Source organism: Durio zibethinus, chromosome 4, assembly GCF_047325235.1.
Source record: "Durio zibethinus cultivar Kanyao isolate XHJ-2024 chromosome 4, ASM4732523v1, whole genome shotgun sequence".
NCBI classification, from domain to species: domain Eukaryota; kingdom Viridiplantae; phylum Streptophyta; class Magnoliopsida; order Malvales; family Malvaceae; genus Durio; species Durio zibethinus.
Window position 1 is genome coordinate 3830700 of NC_143165.1, and position 20527 is coordinate 3851226.

At 29.6% G+C, this 20527-nt stretch overlaps 1 protein-coding gene across 1 annotated transcript; it reads right to left on the reverse strand.

Moving 5' to 3' along the window:
• Positions 1-1830: 1830 nt before the first annotated feature.
• LOC111288568 (uncharacterized) lies at positions 1831-7572 on the reverse strand. The gene is made up of 4 exons (XM_022879502.2): positions 6830-7572; positions 5038-5131; positions 2202-2482; positions 1831-2071 (listed from the first exon to the last, which is right to left on the reverse strand). The coding sequence occupies exons 2-4, from the start codon at positions 5068-5070 to the stop codon at positions 2032-2034; spliced, it is 354 nt and encodes a 117-aa protein (XP_022735237.2). The 5' UTR covers positions 5071-5131; positions 6830-7572; the 3' UTR covers positions 1831-2031.
• Positions 7573-20527: the final 12955 nt, after the last annotated feature.

The window sequence follows — 20527 nt, forward strand, 5'->3', positions numbered from 1 at the left end:
TCCATTGATGAACTACATCACTAAATCCAACAAATTCTACACAATTATATAGGGATTGTTCTCATCTTTTTTTTTTTTAAATCCTAAATTAAAGGAGATCAAAAAGATTAAGGCTGGTTTCATTCAACATCATGATGGATTTTCTTTCATAAGATCGATGGCCTTGGTAAAAAGAAAAAAGCATTTCAACTTATGTAAATAAAGCAACTATAATTTAACTTATGAGATATCACATAGATTATTTATATATAGGATTCATCACTTCTTATGTTCCTTGATTCATTTGTGTTAAAACCAAGTTTTTTAACATGAGAACCACTTTTGTTAAAGAGAAATTATTACATTCACTGTTAGTGGAATTTTTAAACTCATAAGTAGGGTTAGTTGGATGACAAATAACTCTTAGATAGTATTTGGTATGGGGTGATCACTCAAAAAATCATGGTAATTTACACATGATGATTAGATTGTCGTGTTTGGTAAGGATTTGGTGATCTTATGTGATTGTGATATTGAATCATTGAGTGTGATTAGATTATTACCTTAAAGAGTTATTTAATTCCTATCCAAAAGGTAAAAAAATTTATTACCGGGTGAAGTAATATGTAAAATTAAGAATATTTAATATTATTAATTTAATATTGTTGAATTAAAAATTTGCTTTTTCTTGAAATTGCAATTATTTTATATTATAGTTTTTTTATATTTTCAAATTAATATTCGTAACAAATTCAAAATTAATTTGTTTATTTTTTTTTACTTTTTTTAATGTTTTATAATATAATATAATCTTTTTGTTTTTTTATTATGATTTTAATAGATTATTTTTATTTTCTAATTCAAATGTTTTTTACATAATTTATATTATAAAAATTGGTTTACCTAATAAACAAACATATTTATTAATTTAATAATTTAATCATACTTTATTATAAAATAAACAAAATATTATTATACTTATAAATTATTATTTTTATTAATATTAAAATCATTAAATTATGTAACTATTATAATGAGTGATAAGATTACCTTGATAATAAGATCACTTCGGTGATTACGTTATCATAGTAACTTGAAAATAATATCAAACACTACTTTAATGTGTATATTAAAAGAAATTAATTAAAAATTAAGATATGTGTCAATCTCTTAACCCACTTGTATAATTAAAAATTTACACTAACAATATATCAAATACTAACTCATTGTTAAATTAATTCGTAGTACTCTTCTATCCTCTGTTGTTCTAACAGAAGAGCACGTTGGCTATCAATTCATGTATTCATAATGCCTGGCTATCATTTTAACAGCTATCCTAACATAATTTACTTTGGAGTTGGACGTTGTTTTATCAATCTAATGTCCTTCTACACAATTAGGGCCAAACCTTGAGGAGTTATATGTAATTTGTCATAATTTATCCAAATTTGAAGTCAACACAATCTGATTTATTAAAAAAATTAACATAAGAAAATTAATAATTTGGACCTGCCAAACATAAATCTAATTGCACCCAAATTTAAAACGATTTAAACATTAATAACTTGAAATGAAATTAACTTCACTTTAAAAGTTAAGAATTTGGGTACGGTATTGCTCAACCCGAATAGCCCAAATGTTTTATTAAAACACACAGAAGTTGACAAAGCTGGTTGTTTAGCAGGTTGACAGTACAAGCAATTAAAAGTCTCAAATTTAATAGACCCTAATAACCCACGAGATACCAAACACAAACAGATAGTAAAGAAAACCCAAGAACGACAGATAGGCATCATCAATCCCAAACAAAGGACGAGAAACATTGGAAGGCATCTTCTTAGTGAACATGCCTAAACTTAACACTGATTCGCATAAGCATTTGAGATTAATGATTAGTAGATAATCCCTCTACTCAAAGAAGAGGTTCCGAATTATTCTTCTTCTTCAAATGAAAAAAAAAAAAAAAAACCATAAACTAATCAATTATAGTAGAATGGACTGTAGTCCACCATGCATTTATTAATTTGCGAGAGAATGCCTCATCAATGGCCATCAAAGCTTCCTTTGCTGATCCTCTTTTGCTACCAGTTCACTGCAGTAAAAGGAAAAAAAGGAAAGATTTCATTAGCACAAGATCAAAAAGGAAAAAAATACATAGTTAATTTTATAGGAAGAAATTAAGTAGGATTTAGTAGTTTAAATGAAATTGTGAAGAAAACGACCGGAGAGCACAAGTGAGTTGTGACGCTTTGGAAAAGTCATGGCTTTCTCTAGCTTTCAGGATTTGGAACATAAGAGCTAGCCGGATTTGGGTGCTGACACTTTGTTGTATTACGAGGATAGTCTCCTTCCGAAGTTGCTCGCATTCCAACTCAATTGCTTGAAACTTTTCTCTTACTTGTTTTTGGCCGTCTTTTATCTGTTTTTGCTCTTCACTTATTTCTTCCCTCTCCACTCTTAACCTTTTCATGCGAGAGTTTAGGATTCTCAACCTTCTTTTCTTCTGCAACAAAAATAAAATTTATTGTAAGAGTAAAACAATTTATTTTGAAGTCCAAAGTACTAATGTGCAAGAGACTTTGGTATCGAATTCACTTCATTGAAAAGTTTTTAGTGTATTATTATACATGGTGTGACTTTGTAGGAATATTCTTATAATTCAACGTACAAGGATTGTTTGATTTATCTTAGTAAAAATCGCTGTTTTCTCCACTAAATGAAGTTTTCAATTATGGCTACAACTTTCCACATATATATTAGAGATGATAACGATGCTCGGCGGGCGGATTTTGTCTGACCAGACTCTTTGATGTCGATCTCCGATCCAACCAAACACTAGTTTACTCTTTTTAACTACTAATCTCAACTAAAAAAATGCATAACCCTTATTTGACTTGATTCAAAATTTATTTCCATAAAAACTATTTTTTTAGTGTAAATTATAACTTATGAATGCATAAATGCATATAATTATTAAGTTAACATTTTAAATAAATAAATAAATTGATTATTATAATATCAATATATAAAAATAAATAATAAAATATATTATTTATATATACCTCAACTGAACCCGACCTATCTCCCTACTGAGAAGGAGCACATTCTCCTTTACATACTTGTAATCTCAAACGCATGACCACAAAATTAAGATCACATTAAACTACCTGGAATTCTAAAGATAACTCTCGCAATTTCAAGAAGTAGCTTTTACCATTCATGCTTGGCTTATATTGTATAGCACGTAGCTTCCACAATTTTGGTGGTCGAGAGTTGCTTTGGTACGAATAGCAGTCATTCAACTCAACATACCAAGTACTATTTGCTTCTCTTTTGCCCACAAAAATATTTCGCAGGGATACAAATCTTTTCATTTGTAAATAATTTTACAAATTTTATCAAATTCTAAAATGAGATAACACAAAGGCATGTAAGGATGAATATATACGACTTCACACCTTACCCTTTGGCTCGCACTGAACCTGATAATTGCTGTTTTTTTTTTTTTTTTTCTCAGTAAACCTGATAATTGCTGTGATCACATAATATGCAACTTTGATGAGCAAATCAAATATTTGAGCGAGAGGGAATGAATATTGATTAAACCCATATAAGGGTTCAAGACATTTACTATTAGCAACTCGTACTTAAAATTCCAATTCTTGGTGGTTTAAGTACCAAATATTACTTGGGCGATGGTGATTGATTTGGGGAGTTGGTAATAAATAGTTGTTTATATATTATTTTATAAGTGGAATATAATCACTTATACAATAGTTACTAAGAAATTTCGCCACAATTTTACACTTCCTTTATTTCAATTTGAATTAATGTTCAACTTCTTTTTTTTTTTATTCTCCTAAAAGAAGAGGGATTCATGGTTGGGCTAAGTTCATATACAGTATTAATAATTTATATATTTGTTCAAGTTCACTTGAGTCGATATTTTGAGTCTAAAAAATTTTTTAAGTCCAATTTAAATTGAAAAAAATAAATTTCAAACTAATCAAATAATCCTAATTTATATAATAAAAATTAAAAAAAATTATTTTTAAAAATAAAATATAAAAATAAAAATTCAAATATACATACTTATATTATTATAATATTTTAATGATATATATTTTATTTGGCTCAAATTGAACCAGGCTTGAGCTATAATTCTTTTACCTAAGGTTCAGCTCAAACATTTAAATGTCTTAAAAATTATGCTTTAACCAATTTAATGAGTTTTAATTTTTTATTCAAACTTTCTTAAAATTTGAATAAATTTTCAGGCTTGACGAGTAGCTCGACCTAAAAACAAGTATACCTAAAAAGTATATTCACATTCCTTTGCTAACATTTATAATATTTTTTTATACAAGATAACATCTTTGAGATAAGAAAAAAATTTACAGAAATTAAAATTTTCATTGAAAATCTTACATTAAAATTTTTCAAAAAATAAATTATCAAACACATTAAAAACTTTTTGGTTTTATCAGACACCTCAAGTCTGTTAGTTAAATGGATCACGTGTTAAAAATAACCTATAAGATCGTGGCATGTATTGAAAAAAATCATGGCATTTTTTTTAGTTTTTCACTTTTCTATTTCCTTTTTTTTTTAATATTAAAATAAAAAATTTGAAAGAATTAAGAATAAAAAATAAATAAATGGCTCGTTTATATACACATTGTGTTCTTATAAGTTGTTATTTTTGAACGCATAACCCATTTAATTAACAAAAATAAACCAACATGCAAACAGATAAACACAAGCAAAATTCAAATGCCTAATCACACATTTTAGAACTTTAGTTACCAAATCAAACATTAGAATATGGTTATTTACCAAATGTGCAATTAATTCCGATAGTTTTCATATGTAGAGGGAGGGAGAGAGAGAGAGAGAGAGTCTTCCTACTATGAACACTTCTACTTTCAAGGCGATTTGCTTCAAAATAAAGCAATGGTTCCTCAAAATAATTGCATTTGGTCATCGTAATATAAATTAATATTATATATATATGTAAAGAATAACGATGAGGATAACAATGACCTCAAATTAAAATACCTGATCGCTTCTCTTTGATGATCTGCGATGCATCGTTGTTGCCAATGCTACCTTGAAGTTCCTACTTTTCAAGGCCAACTGCTGTTCTATTCTCCTGCCAATGTCAAGCACATATATTTATGGCCAAGTGACGATCCTACCCATGAATAATTTTTTCTATTTCTAATTACATTAATTAATATAATATTATTTTTTTTTACTTGTACTAGGGTTTTACCGTCCTGCTATAACAAAAGAAATTAATATAATATTATCACATCACATTGTTCAATCTATTTTTACCTAAATAAACTTTCAAATTTTATTAAAAATGTAAATAAATTCTTGATTTTTTGTTGCATAAAAATAATGTTATGAACTTTTATTTTATTATATTTATACCTATTAAACCTTACAAATTTATGAATAATGTTTAATTGACAAAAATTTTAAAATAGCATTCCCTAAAATAGTTATCATTTAACTTATCCAACTAAAAAATTTTAACCAAAATCAAACATTTTATACCTTCAAGCTTCTAACTATAATAATATAAAAGTTCACACTAACCCTTGTTGATTGAAGTGGTTAAGAAGCTTGATTTTTTTAAAGTAAAATCTCGATTTTGAATTTTATAAATAGAGAAAATAGGTGTTGAGAGAGCTTGTTTCTCGTGTAGAATCTGATCCGGCTTGATTCCAAATTAGTTGGGGTACAAAGTGACTATCGAACTCTGGTGAATCTCAAAAAAAAGAAAAAAGAAAAGCTCATAACTTTAATTTTATGCAATAATAGATTAATAACTTATTTTCGTTTTTGCATAAAGCTAAATGGCTTATTTGGGTATTACCCAATGTATTATTAGTCACTCAATACCACATAAAAACATTTTGGTTTTTATTTTTATTTTTTTAAAAAAATTTTCAATATTAATCTTAATTATTTTAAATCTTTTATCGAAATAAATTTCAGTAAATATATATTTAAAAGTCACGTTATTCTAAATTGTTTATGTATATTTAAAATTTTTTTATGAACGACTGAAATAAAAAAAAAAAAAATTTTAAAAGAAAAGGGTAGCAAGAATGAAACTATATTCACAGACTACGATTTTCTACTAGTTATCTATAAATTATGACTTAATTTTTTTTACTTTAGTTTCTAACGTGAAATAGCTAACACAAACTCAAAAAGCAAAAAGAATTTTCAAGCCGCCGACGGCCGACTTTAAGTCACTGGCAGAAGTAATAAAAGAGAAGAAGTCAATGCAATTATCGTGCTATACTGCAAGGTTAACGGGTGAGTCGAACGATTATGGTTTCATTTTCGCAGTGTGTCGCGCGATTCTATTATTTCTTTTCGGTGGCATAGAATAATTGAGTCTCCTGTCCATTAAAATTGCTTTATTTATAAATAAACAGCTATGTTGAATAAATTAAACTAGAGTTGGACAAAAAAAATAATCAATGATGGAGTCAAGTCGACAAAACGTATCCAACGGAAAAATATTGATGAGATGTTTCCTACAAAATTAAGACATATGAACCAACGTCAAAGTTGGATCCACTCTACTTTTAAACTATCATGCAATTTAATGGTAATTTCTCTTGTCCCTTTCAAAAAGTTGGACAGTCTGTTTTTCTTTTGAATACTTATTTTTTGTCATGTCAATACTATTAAACATTTGATGCGAAACATCAAGGTAAATGCTTGCAAATGTGAGCTAATGCATGCGTGTATGAAGACAAAAGCAGCATCTACTTTGAAGTAACCAAACAATAACACACCGAAAACTTCACCTTCTTTACGTCACCTGTTCAATATTTTCTTCCTTTACCGTGGAGAACGAGAAAGGAGTGTCATCCAAGCCTGAAATGAAGCTCTGGCTCTGATTTCACTCCCCACACATCGGTCCTCCATTACTGGTTGAAGCTCTGGCAGGGCTGCCCATCTCGCTCGATCGCAGCAAGCTGTGAGTCAGAGATTTTGGTGGGAGACGCTCTTTCCTCCACAAGATCAATCTTGCTTACGGCTGGATTAATAGACACAGGCTATCATCCAAGCTGGCCTCTGGACCAAACTCAGACCATCAAATCCCTGACGGTTTTCGGTCCTACAGATGCCACTCTTTTGTTGACCGGCCCCCTTATCCATTGTGCTTCAAAATATTGTATCCGTAAGGTTCAGGTCCTCTGGGACACATTTTTTATCCAAATCTTGAGTAATTTCTTGTTGATCAATAATATATATTTCTTTTCAGTGAAAAAACAAAAATCTTCAATATCACCAAAAATCTATCCACTTTTGTTAATAAGATATCTCATCAACGAATCACCATCCCAAAGAATCAGATTGATGTGAGGAGCTGAAAGCAAGCAAACCAATTATACAAAAGCAAAATGGCAATAAAGAAGAATGAGAAATAGCATGATGTTGTTATGTGGCAATTTACAGCGAAAAGAAAGAGTTGCTATGAGAAAAAACGAAGTGAGAGGCAAAGACAGAGTAATATGGGTTGTCGGACTAAAAGGCAAAGGTTAGGTAAAAACAATTGCCCAACCTGGAATGGAATAGGAAGAAAGACACCGATTTTCTTCTTATTAATTTATGAGTGCTCTAAATACAGCCCAAAATATGCTTTGCACACCCTATATTTTGATTATAAAAATATCCTTAAGTGAAACGATATATTTATTTTTAGTAAATGACAAATTTAATACGCCCCAAAATATGCTTTATACACCTAATATTTTACTTACAAAAATACCTTCAAGTGAAATGGCATATTTGCCAAAATACCTTTTAAGTTGTTTAAAATTTAGTTTCATCTAGAAATTTGATTCTTATGAAAATGGATATTTGGAATCAATATTGTATTACTAAATACGCATATTTGGTATGTGTCTAATATTACAAAAAATGCATATCCAATAATTCAATATGATTTACGGATATGCATATCCAAAAACACAACAATGTTATCGAATATGCATATTCAAAAATCATATTGAATTACCATATATGCATTTCCAATATCATTTATGATTGGTAGATATGCATATTCGAATATCATATTTGATTACAGGAAATGCATATCCAATAATTCAAAATGATTGACCAATAATACAAATTCAAAAATGCAAAATTGGTTCTTGCAATCACTAAATTTTTTTTAATAATATTGTATTATTATAATTTTTAACATCTTGCAATATGCAGACTAATTTGAAAATCACACTAATAAAGTGCAATCAATCACTAGAAAATTTAGATACTAGATAATATTGTAGTTTAGCATTTACTATTGGAGAGGTAAGATTAGTTTTTTTTTAAGTTAGTTTGTTATGGAGACATAACATGTTAGTTTGGATAGACGTGAAGAGTAATAAGTTATGCATACTAATTTGGAAACCACATTGATAACATGCAATCAATCACTAGAAAATTTAGATACTAGATATTATTGCAATTTTTCATTTATTATTGGAGAGGTAAGATTAGTTTCTTTTAAGTTAGTTTGTTATGGAGACATAACATGTTACTTTATATAGACGTAAAGAGTAATAAGTTGAGCAAGTGTTTTGTTATAGAGAAGTTTTAATTTCATGGGTTAGACAAGTTGGAAAAGATAATGGTTTTGTGATTGTGATAAAAAAAAAAAACTTCGATTTATGAGGTCCAACGTAGAAACTTAGAATAAGATTGGTATGTGAATAGAGTAGAAAATACAAGCGGGTAAAGATAAGGTCAAAGTAGAAGAAATGCAATAGAAGGAAATGAGAACAAAAAATTATGATGCCTATTTAAATTACATGGGATTAAGTTGACAATGGATGACGAATGGGATGTGAAAGTAGTTGAGTTTCACAATTATCTATCAGCAGACAATTAGAGTGACATTCATTTGTAGGGCGATTATTAGAAAAAAAAAAAAAGAAAATTATGGCTGATATGTCAAATAGTATGGTCAGACTTAGAAACATACTATTAACTCTAATGAGAAAAATATTATTAGCACTATAAAGACTATATATAATGAACGTCAAAGACATAGTTATATTGAAAAAGCTGGTAGATCACAAATGAAACAATGCATGAAAAAATTGACCGATTATAAATACATGGAGTGGCATAGGACTAATGACTCAACTAAATGTATGAGAGACTTGTTTTAGGCTCATTCTGTTGGTATAAATTTGTTGATACCTTCCAAGTGTACTGATGATGGATTGCACTTATAAAACGAACAAATACTATATTCTATTACTTGAGATTATTAGTGTGACTTCTATTGAGATGGCATTTTCTGTTGCATTTGTGTACATAGAGACTAAGCATTATAATAAATATAGTTGGGCACTAGATATATTAAAAAAATTGATTCATCCTGGAGTTTGGACTATTTCTGCATACGCACAAGTTGTTTAAGTAATAATAGAGACTGAAAGTCTAGATATTGTTCCCACAAGGATTAGCTAAAAAAGTTCTTAGCCTAACCACCTATTATCCCCACATTCATTCTAAAGTTGGCTCAATCGAAAAGTTGACACAAGACTAAGCTAACTAGAAAAGTAGATTAGAACAATGAAACAAAACATAATTCTTGTAAAAAGTAAACTAGCAATATGTAAAATAAGCAACTTGGAAATTTCAACAAAAATATTAGCTAAAATGAATTAAACTAACTTAAGATGATTGAAATGCAAATCTAATAATCGAAAACAACAAGATTAACTAACAAGTAAAATATTAGCCAAAATGCATAAACTGAAATAACTACCTATAACCTAAAACTAACTACTTCAACTAACTTTCAACTTTCAATAAAAGAAACATCTAGAAAATTCTTAAGAAATGATCCAAACAAATTGAAAATGACAAAAATGTTAACTAACCTAAGATTAAAATAGAATTGAAGTAAAATTACAAAAGCAAAATTGTAAAATCCAAGTGAAACAAACAGAATAGAATGCAAATGCAAATCTATAAAATCAAATTTTTAACAAGGAAAATACATCTAAGGTGCTACAACTTGAATGAAATTGATTTGTAAATTGCAAAACAGTAACTGAACTAAGATAGAAATAGAATTAAAGTGCAAGTAATGAAAGGAAATCGCAAGATCTAGCAAGCAAAATGCAAAATCGAAGCCGATTTTGAAAGCTAAAAACTAACAATTCTTGGATGAAAAATTAGATCTACAACTCTCTAATTGGAATGAACTCAAACTGAACTAAGACAACATAGATTATGAGTTTGCTACATAAATTAACAAAGAAATCACATGAATTAATAAAAAAGTTAGCTCATTGAACTTAATTACAAACCAAGTGCAAGAATGGCAAAAACAGAGTGGTTACAAGAAAATGTAGCCAAATATAATTGAAATGCATGAATTTAAATGTAATCAAATAAAATTTAACAAGTAAATTGATAAATTAAAGAGTGCATAGCAAAGAAATTGCAAACTATACACCCAGCTAGGTGAGAGGACACTTGAAGTGCTGTCACTCATTCAAGCTTTAGCTTACCTTCTAGATCAAACCGAAAATTTGAAGATTTTTTTGGAAGTTTGTAGATTGAATTTGGTTGTTATTTTTACTAGAATTTTAGAACAATGAATCAAGAATCCAAAAAAAAAAAAGGATTAAAATAAGCAAGATTTGATCAAGATCCAATACAAAAATTGTAGATAGGTCGAAACCAAGATTTGCCAAATTGATTTGTGAATCAAATGCAAATGCATCAAATTGAACTTGAAAACATAAAGATCATGAACTTTTATTGAAGAATTCTTAAAGTGCATGTAAAATAAAGCAAGAAAAGTAAATCTTGCTAGAAAATAAAGGCAATTTTCTTCCAAACAGCCCTTTAAATGAATAAAGAGGAATCTGTTTAAAGAGAAAAGAAAATAAATGCAAGGAAAAAAATGTAAAAACTAGCTAAAGTTCTTTTAATGGCTGGTCATTCCCTTCTATTTATAGGCAAATGTGAGGTGGTTCAACCAATCAAAATGCATGAAAAATCAAACTCAACTGCTACCTCTTATAGATCATTCCATTTTAATTAACTTGCATCGTTAGCTTCTTTGGTTGCTTCTCTTTGCTTTAAGGGTCAGGTCCTCTAGGACACTTTGGTAATCCAAATCTTAGTGTAATTTCTTGTTGATCAATAATATTTTTCTTCTTAGTTAAAAAATCTTCAATATATTCCATATTTCAACTCTGTAATAATGCATCAATATCGTTAAAAATCTATCCAATTTTGTTAATAAAATCTCTCATCAACCAAACAGCATCCTAAGAATCAGATTGATATGAGAAGAAATAAAGTAATCTGATTTTACAGGGAAAAGAAAAAGTTGCTAGATGAGAAAAAACGAAGTGAGAGGCAAAGACAAAAGAGATAGTAAACTTTTTTGCAAAGAAAAGCAGTGATAATATCACGACAGCTCTTAGTTTAATTGTTAGGTTAAAAAGTCTCAATCTAATTAAAGATTAAGTCAGTAGAAGTATAATCAAATAATTAATTAATTAAACAAGAAACAGCAATTTGATGTGATTCAGCTCAACTGACCTATATTTACATATGAAAAAAAGATATCATAGCTGTAAGAATAATAAATATACAATCATATAAATTAACACTTAATCCCAAATAATACTTATGGACCCTCACATTCTTTTCTAATTTTATAATGTATTCTCAACCCAAACAAACATTTACACATACTCATGTAGCTTATTATATCTATATAGACCGACTCAATCACCTTTAGTCCACCTAAACAAACATAATATCATCATATTTATGTAGACATTCTCATTCTTTTTTAGTTTACTACAAACATTCAAGAATACACAAGCATAAAGAACCTATCATTCTTCTCTAGTCATATGGTGTGTCTATTCGATAAAACTGCATAAATTTCTTACATCTTTTTTTAATACTTAACCTTACAAAATCTTCTATTATTTATAAGCCTATTAACTTACCTATCAAGAATAAATTATCTCTTAAGAGTTCATCTCTTGCAAGTTTTCTTAGTTATCAAGCAACATCTAACAATCCTATATTGACTCAAATTCTATCTAATCATCTTTTTACTTAGCTCTACATGCTATGGAAGTCTTGCAATCATATTTTCTTATGTGGTTTTTTCATTTCACATAAACTAATATCTCAACATATAAACTTAAACTCCTCTTTGAATCAAGCTTTTTTAGGTTTGCCTCTTTTCATGTCTCGAATCTTCACTTTGATACTAGTTGATAGAATCATGACAACTTTAATTTCAATTGTTAGGCCAAAAAGTCATAATTCAATTAAATAATTAAGTCGACATAAACATAATCAAACATTCAATCAACTATACAAGAGAAAGTAATTTAACGTGGTTCACCCCAATTGGCATATATCCATGGATGAGAAAAAGATACATTAATTGTAGAGAATTATAAACATATAATCATATAAATCAACACTCAATCCCAAACAATACCCATGGAACTTCTTATTCTCTTGTAGTCCTACGGAGCATTCTTAACTTAAACAAACATTAACACATACCCATATGGCTCACCATACTTGTGTAGACCATCTTAATCTCCTTTAATACACCTAAATAAACATAATAATCGTTATATTTATGTGAATCCTTTTATTCTCTTTTAGTCTACTACAAACATTCAAGAATACATACCCATAAAGACCTTTTTATTCTTTTCTAGTCCTATGGGAGTTTACCCAATAAAATCCTATAACTATCGAATATCATTTTCTCATACCTAATTCTATAGAGACTTACGCTATTTATAAGTATATTACTTGCCTATCAAGAATCTATTTCCTTTTAAAATTTTGCTTTTACAAGTTTTTTGTCATCAAGCAACATCTAGCTAATCTAAAAAATATCTCAAACAAATTTCTTATGTGATTTGAGTCAATCCCAACAATCTCCTTCTTGACTTAAATTTCATCAAATCATTCTTATACTAGATATGTTTGGCTCCACACACAATGAAAGTCTTACAATTATCTTCTCTTATATGTCTTCATCATTTCACTCAAACTAATCTTTCAACACATGAACTCGAACTCCTCCTTGAATTAAGCTCTTTTGTGCTTACCTCTTCTCACATATTAAACTTTCAATTTGATACTAGTTGATCACGATTGCTCTGATTCTAATTGTTAGGCCAAAAGGCCCTAACCCAATTATACAATTAAGTTAGCAAAAGTATAATCAAACATTTAATCAACCATACAAGAAAAAGTAATTTAACATGATATAGCTTAACTGATATATATCTATAAATGAAAAAATGATCCACTAGTTGTAAAGAGTTATAAACATACAATCATATAAATCAATACTCAATTTCAAACAATACTTATGGACTATTTCATTCTCTTATAGTCCTATAGAGCATTCTTAACTCAAACAAACATTCACACATACCCATGTGGCTTACCATACCTATGTGGACTATCTTAATCTTCTTTAGTCCATCTAAAAAAACATAATAATCATCATACTTGTTTAGATTCTCTCATTCTTCTCTGGTTCATTACAAACATTTAAGAATACACACCCATAAGAATCTTGTCATTCTCTTCTAGTCCTTTAAGATGTCTACCCAATAAAACTCAATAAATTTTTTACATCTTTTTCTTATACTTTATCCTATAGAGATCTTCACTATTTATAAACCTATTAACTTACCTATCAAGAATCTATTTTCTCTTAAAATTTTTTTCTTGCAAGTTTTTTTTTTTTATCTATCAAGCAATATCTATCCAATCTAAAAAAATCTCAAACAAATCTCTAATGCAATTTTAATCACTCCCAACAAGCAGTTGAGAATACTAATTAATTTTGGTTATTTATAACAAATAGTTAATACTTTATTAGAATTGTCATATCAATTCTAACTACAATAAACCTATATTTAAATTTAAGTTGCTCTTAACTATTGGAATCCATGATGAGAGAAAGAGAGCTAGAGAGAGAAAGTAAAATAAAAAACACAATGAATATGCCATAATTGAGCATAGGGTCACATACGTAGTTTTCAAAAAATGAACAATTGAAAAAAAAACTTGTAATTGTTTTGTGGATAATATTCATCCAAAAGATAAAAGATGGAGACTTAAGAGACGTGATTATGTAGTATGATAGGGTACTTGATTTTTATAATCCTTAAATAAAAGAAAGACAAGACATAGCAAGTTTGGCCTCTTTAGATTCAAAGATCTTAGAGAAGCTTTTTAGTCATATAAGCAACAAAATCATACAAATTGGAATGAATAGACGCTAAGTGTGAGTTTAGCAAAGTTTAAATAGGATCATAAAAGCAAATCAGTTAACAAAACATAGAGTATAAATGATATAAAAATGGCATCATCATGTCATTAGATCATTACAAAAAATGAAAAACCATCTTATGTTGATGTGGTAAAAGGAAAAAATCCAAATAGACATAAATCAATATCGAAACTCCCCCTTAAGGAAAGGACATAGTGGTTAAAGAGTTTAAAGAGGTTTTAGAACTATGACTTGAACATAGTATCTAGATTTTCAATATAATCATTATGAAAAATGAAAAACTTGAAAAATGGAATGGCTAAATAAATGTGTGGTGGCTAAGGTGAAAATTTCACAGTCCATCCATCATCTTTAACATGTATCTTTTGTCAAGGTGTTATGCATTTTTCTATCATATTCATAAGAGGCAATATGGTGTTGTTTACATTTGAATCAAAGGAGTAAATGATAGGTATGCTAGAAGATGGTAAAACGTGGCTGAGTGAATGTTAATTCTAGACAAAACCATGGAATACATATTTAATTTCTTATGATAAATTTGTATAGTTGAAACTGGAAAACCTTCCTATTCACACCTTGTGCAATGATTTCATTTAGAGAATTGGGAATCAATGTGGCAACTTTATTACCATTGATGATAGTATGATGAAGAAAAAACGGTTGAATGTAATTAGGGTATTATCTCTAATTAGAAAAGATATTTCTCTTCCAAGTTCAATTTCTCATTTATATTCCTTTATTTTTTTTAAGAAAATATAAAGTTTTCATTTCAATGTAAAACCTAACATTAAGTAGAAATGATATCATGGATAAAAGAGGGGCATTCTCCATTTATAGCCATTACCTTCATTTTCTCAAAAACTGCTTCAATAGATTCAAACCTATGCCAAATCATGTGTACAACTGCTACCAAGTTCCATATGATGGACATGTCCATTGTTCTTATGTTAATGTTGATTATTTGGATGGAGTACCCTTCAATGATGACTCAAGTGAATCCATCTCATGGGCTAACTTTGTAGAATGGAGTGCTACGATAGCATTCACCATAAGTGGATTACACACATAACTTATTTTTGCTACAACTACACCTATACAGTGATTTTCATGATTTCTTATTATAACCATAATACATCTACCACTCCCAAGTAATCTTTAGCAAATGTTGTCATGGCTGTTGGATCTTACTTTATAGCATTATTAACTTTCATATTTCGATTGTGCCAAATTGCCTAAATCACAATCAGTCCCTTTTTCAAGTTGTTGTTACTAACCTTATTATAAATTTTAAACAAACACCCATATTGCAGACTTGGGTCCACAGTTTTCCCCATGTTTGAAATGGCCATGCAATCCCACACTGCTTTTGCATTTTCATATTCCCAGACTGTATGTGTCACCTTTTTGTAGTTCTTACCATATCTCAAACAAACTTGGTTCACTTTGATATTTTTTCTTTAGAAGTTGCTTGACACTAGTATGTAACCATTATTTAAGTTCCTATCGAATCTGTATCTTGCTTGAAATTTTTGCTTTCTAGATTTTCCCTAAAAAATTCTTTTTAACCTTATTGCATGGATCATCATCTTGAGTTTGTACCATTTCCTATTCCCTACATAAAAGGCAATAGGCACTTTTTATGGTAAATTTTCCATTTTTCTCCAAGCTCTAAATTTGTCTATCCTTAGGCTAATTTTTACTTAGAGGAATGGAACAACTTAACATTGCTTCATCCTTTGAGAAAATTCTATGATTAGTATTCATCTTCCACATCCTTGTTTGAAGATAACCACTTTAGTTTCATCTTCATTAAGCTCATGATCTTCAGTGTTTGCATCTATGGAATGGTTAAAAGTAGCCATTTATCTCCCTATATTCTGATTTGTTTCCCATCGTCTACCTTCTATACCAATCCTATCTATAGTACATCTTTTACTTACCAAATACTCTTTTATATTGAAAAGGGATAGTGGCCAATTAGGGTCTCAAGGAAAGTCATATTTGGAAAACACCCTGCACTAAGAACTTTGTATACCAGAGAGTCATAATTCATAAGCAATCTCTACACTATTTTACTAAAAACTCCCGATTGAAGTGAATAAAGTTTTCTAACCCTATTCCACCTAGATCCTTACACATTTTTCCTATATAGCCTAATGAAACCCCTTACGATCCTTCTTAGAGTTCTACCAATATTTACTAACTAGACCATTCAACTCTAGGCACAATCCCTTTGGAAAGAAAAATAACTCATTGCATAGGATGGAATAGTCTGGAAAATAAATTTAATAAAAATTTTTTCTCCCCATGATAACATTCAGTTACTTCATGTGTCTATTTTTATCTGAAATTTATTTTTTATTTCTCGGAAAGCTCTTTTCTTGTTTTTTCCCACCAGTGTAGGTAGTCCCAAATTTTTTTAAGAGTTGTTGTAGCTTGAAATCCCATGATCTATTTAACAATCTCGCTATTTCTCTCCCCAATGTTTCTGCTAAAAAATAAAGAGAACCTTTTATGATTAATTTGTTGACCTAAACCATTTTTAAATCCCTATAGCAAGTTCTTCATTCTTTTGCATTTGGCCTAGTTGCTATAATGAATAGTATGCTGTCATTTGTGAAAATCAAATGAGTGATTTTGTGTCAGGTTTTGCTAACATACATCCCACTAATTAATTTCTCCTTATGATATCTTAATAACATTGTAGAGAATCTTTTAGTCTATAGCAAAAATAAATATGGTGAGAATGGGTTACCTTGTCTCAGCCTTGCTTAAGGCAGAACCTGTCTGTGATATCACCATTAACCAATATGGAGTAAAAGATAATAGAAATACATTTCATGATAATAAACACCCATTTCTCATGGAAACGTAACTTTCTTATTATGGCTTCTAGAAAAATCCATTCAACTCTATCATACACCTTACTCATGTCTAGCTTAAAAGCTACAAAACCTTTTCTACCTATTCTTTTATGCTAAGTTTATGGAAAAGTTTATAAGCAATGAGAACATTATCAGTAATTAACCTTCCTAACATGAAGGCAATTTGATTTTCATTCATACAGTAAGGCAAAACACTTTTAAGTCTATTGGCCAATGTTTTTGCAATTATCTTATACATTACATTACATAAATTAATGGGCTTGAAACTAGTTATTTCCTATGGGTTTTTCACCTTAGGGATAAAAATGATATTAGTGCTATTTACCTCTTTAATGTTACCCACCGTATTCAAAACACGATAAACAGAAAGTGGTAACATCCTGACCTACAATATTCCAATATTTTTGGTAAAAAAGACCAAGCATACCATCAAACCCCTAGGCCTCTTTTGGGTGCATCTATTTTATTTCTAAACTCTACAATCAAAGCCATATTCATTTCATCTATGATACACACATCTACAACTCCAATTATGTTTTCAATGTTTCTCAGCCTATACGTCTTAAACAAATTCTCAAAATATTCCATAGCAATGGTTTCAATACTGGCCACATCTTCACACCACCTATCATCCCCATCAACAAGCCTTTTAATAGGGTTTACTTTCTTTTTGGATATGGCTTGAGAGTGGGAAAACTTGGTATTTTTTCCCCACTTTGGAGCCATGAAATCCTTACATGCTAGGCCCAATATAACTCTTTTTTTTTCAATTGCTTCATTTAATTGCTCTTGTACAACCCCAGCTTCTTCTAACAAGCCACTTATTGGCTCCTATCTCTTAATCATTTCATACCTTTAACCAAGTTTTCCATGATTTGGTGGCCCTCAATATTAGCATTCTTGTTCCATTACCATCACTTCTCTCTCACATACTCTAATTTCTTGGTCAGTGTCCCATCTATGCATTTTTTCATCTTTTATCATATAATATTGTCATAATTCTTATTCCAGGTCCAAGTTACCTTAAAATAAGAGATTTTTTTCCTTCTCTTACCATGTCTACTGCTTTTTTCCCCTCGGTATCCATGACTATCAAGTTATGGTTTGACATCAAAGTTATCAAATTTGTCACTACATACTAAGGAACTATTTTCATCCACTCAGAATCCCAAAAGATTTCATTAAAATCTCTTAAACATCGCCATGAAAAAGGAGACATCCTAGATAATTGTTTCAAGGGTTGCCATGTTCTGTTTCTAAGGTGGGTTATTGGTTCTTCGCAAAAGCCTATTATCCTCTACTTCTTATTATCCCTATTATGATCTCTATATCGATGTGGTTTTTTAAAAAGTTAAATAGGTTAAGAGTACAATTATCCTTCCATTTCAAACCTAAACCTTCACTTTTACCCTTTATGTCTATCTCAAAAAAAGAATCCATCATACATTTCCTTCTAATTATATCCATTTTTGCTACTTTTACATGTGTTTTACTAAGAAACACTACGTTAGGATCTTTTTTCTTCACGAAGCTGTGAAGCACCCTAACTGCTCATGGGTTTTCAAGCCTACAACAATTCTATGTGAGGGTTTTCATTGTTTCTAGTGAAGCTAAAATCTGTCCTCCACCGATCTATTCACATTATGTCTTTTCACAATTCCAATTTCATTTTTCCTTTTTGTGGTCCTTTCTCTTATTTCAAGTCATTGTGGCTTTCTTAAGTCTTATTTCATTTCTCATTTGAAATTACATGCACTGAATATTAGGTTTAGCTAGAGGCCCTTGCTAGTTTTTTCTACTTTGCCTTCACACATTGCATGGGTTTTTCTTGATTAATTTTAAAATATGCATGCAATCAACTTTGCACGGATGTCTTTGATGGCTACTTCAGTTTGTATGTTGTCACTGATGTTACTACTACCCACTTTGTGTTCATATTTATTTTTATTCAAATATTATAAGAATGTCAATAGAAGTTGGTCTTAATTTCTTTTGGAATCAAGGTGCAAAGCAAAAAAACAAGGTTAAGTCAGTTTAATTCTCATCAAGTTGGAGTTCATCCGATGTTATAGGTTTGGGGGAAGAAGTACAAAGTTAAAATTCTAATGGTGAAAAATCGAGAAATAGTGTTTGCCTTGGTGTAGAAAATGAACAATCTGTGGGTAGATATAGGAGCATAAATAGACAATGATAATGAAATTTTAGAAATAGGTAATATAGTTGGAGAAGCTATTATTTGCTACCTAGTTCAAATAGAATGCTTTCACAAGGTATTCCTGATAAGATGGGATTGAGTTTTAAGCAAAAGAATAAAAAATAACTTTTTACAAGAAAAAGATTATTTTTAGATTAAAATATATAAAAAAGGTAAAAGTCAATATTTGGCAAATGGTGATAGGCTAATTGAGAATTTTTATTCTAACTCAAATAATATTGGGCTATGAATGGACCATCATGTTCTGATGAGTTGATCCACAAGACAGTGGAAAAAGATGTTTTAAAAAAAACAGCAACACAAAACGGGCCAAAAGAAAATACAATGATGGCTTAAGAAGATTACTTGGAGAGTATATGAGCTACTTTGGTTCATGAAGAAACAAAAGAAATGAGAGAATGGTAGAAAGTTCTTGTTAGTGGGAGAACAAATATCAGACTTTAAGAGATTAAACAAAGAAGGCAAGAGAACAAGGAAAGGGAAAAAAGACTTATCATCAAAATCGCTCAAAAGAGAAAAATGAGCTGAATCTACAAGTTTTTGAAGAAGTAAATTATTTGATAAGGATATAAGGAGTTGGAAAATGGCTCTTAGAAAGAAAGCTGAAAGAACATTAAAGATGGGAAATTTGTTGGGATTAATAGCGGGAGTAGCTAAAAAAGAAATAACTGAGAAATTAATGGAATTGAAATAGAAAAGGTGGAGTGAAAAGGTAACCTTTAAACTTCACTCATTGTTTTTCTTTCCCTCTAGGTTTTTATTTTGTCATAATGGAAATATTCTCGTTAAATAGAAGTATTGGTATGAAAGAGAAAAGAAGGCTTTTCACTAGCTTATTATTAAGGAAAAAAAAAGTATTGTTTTTATTCAAGAAACAAAATATTATAGGGTTTTAGACTTGATAATTAACCAGCTTTAGGGTAGAAGTGGAAGCAAATTTGTCTGTAGTGATTCATATGCGTCGGTGGGAGATTTAATATGTATATGGTTAGAGGGATAATTTTAACTAGCTTTAGATGTTATCAATGTTAAAGAAAGAGGTAAGTTTTTTGAAATTAAATCACCAATGCTAAGAAAAAAATC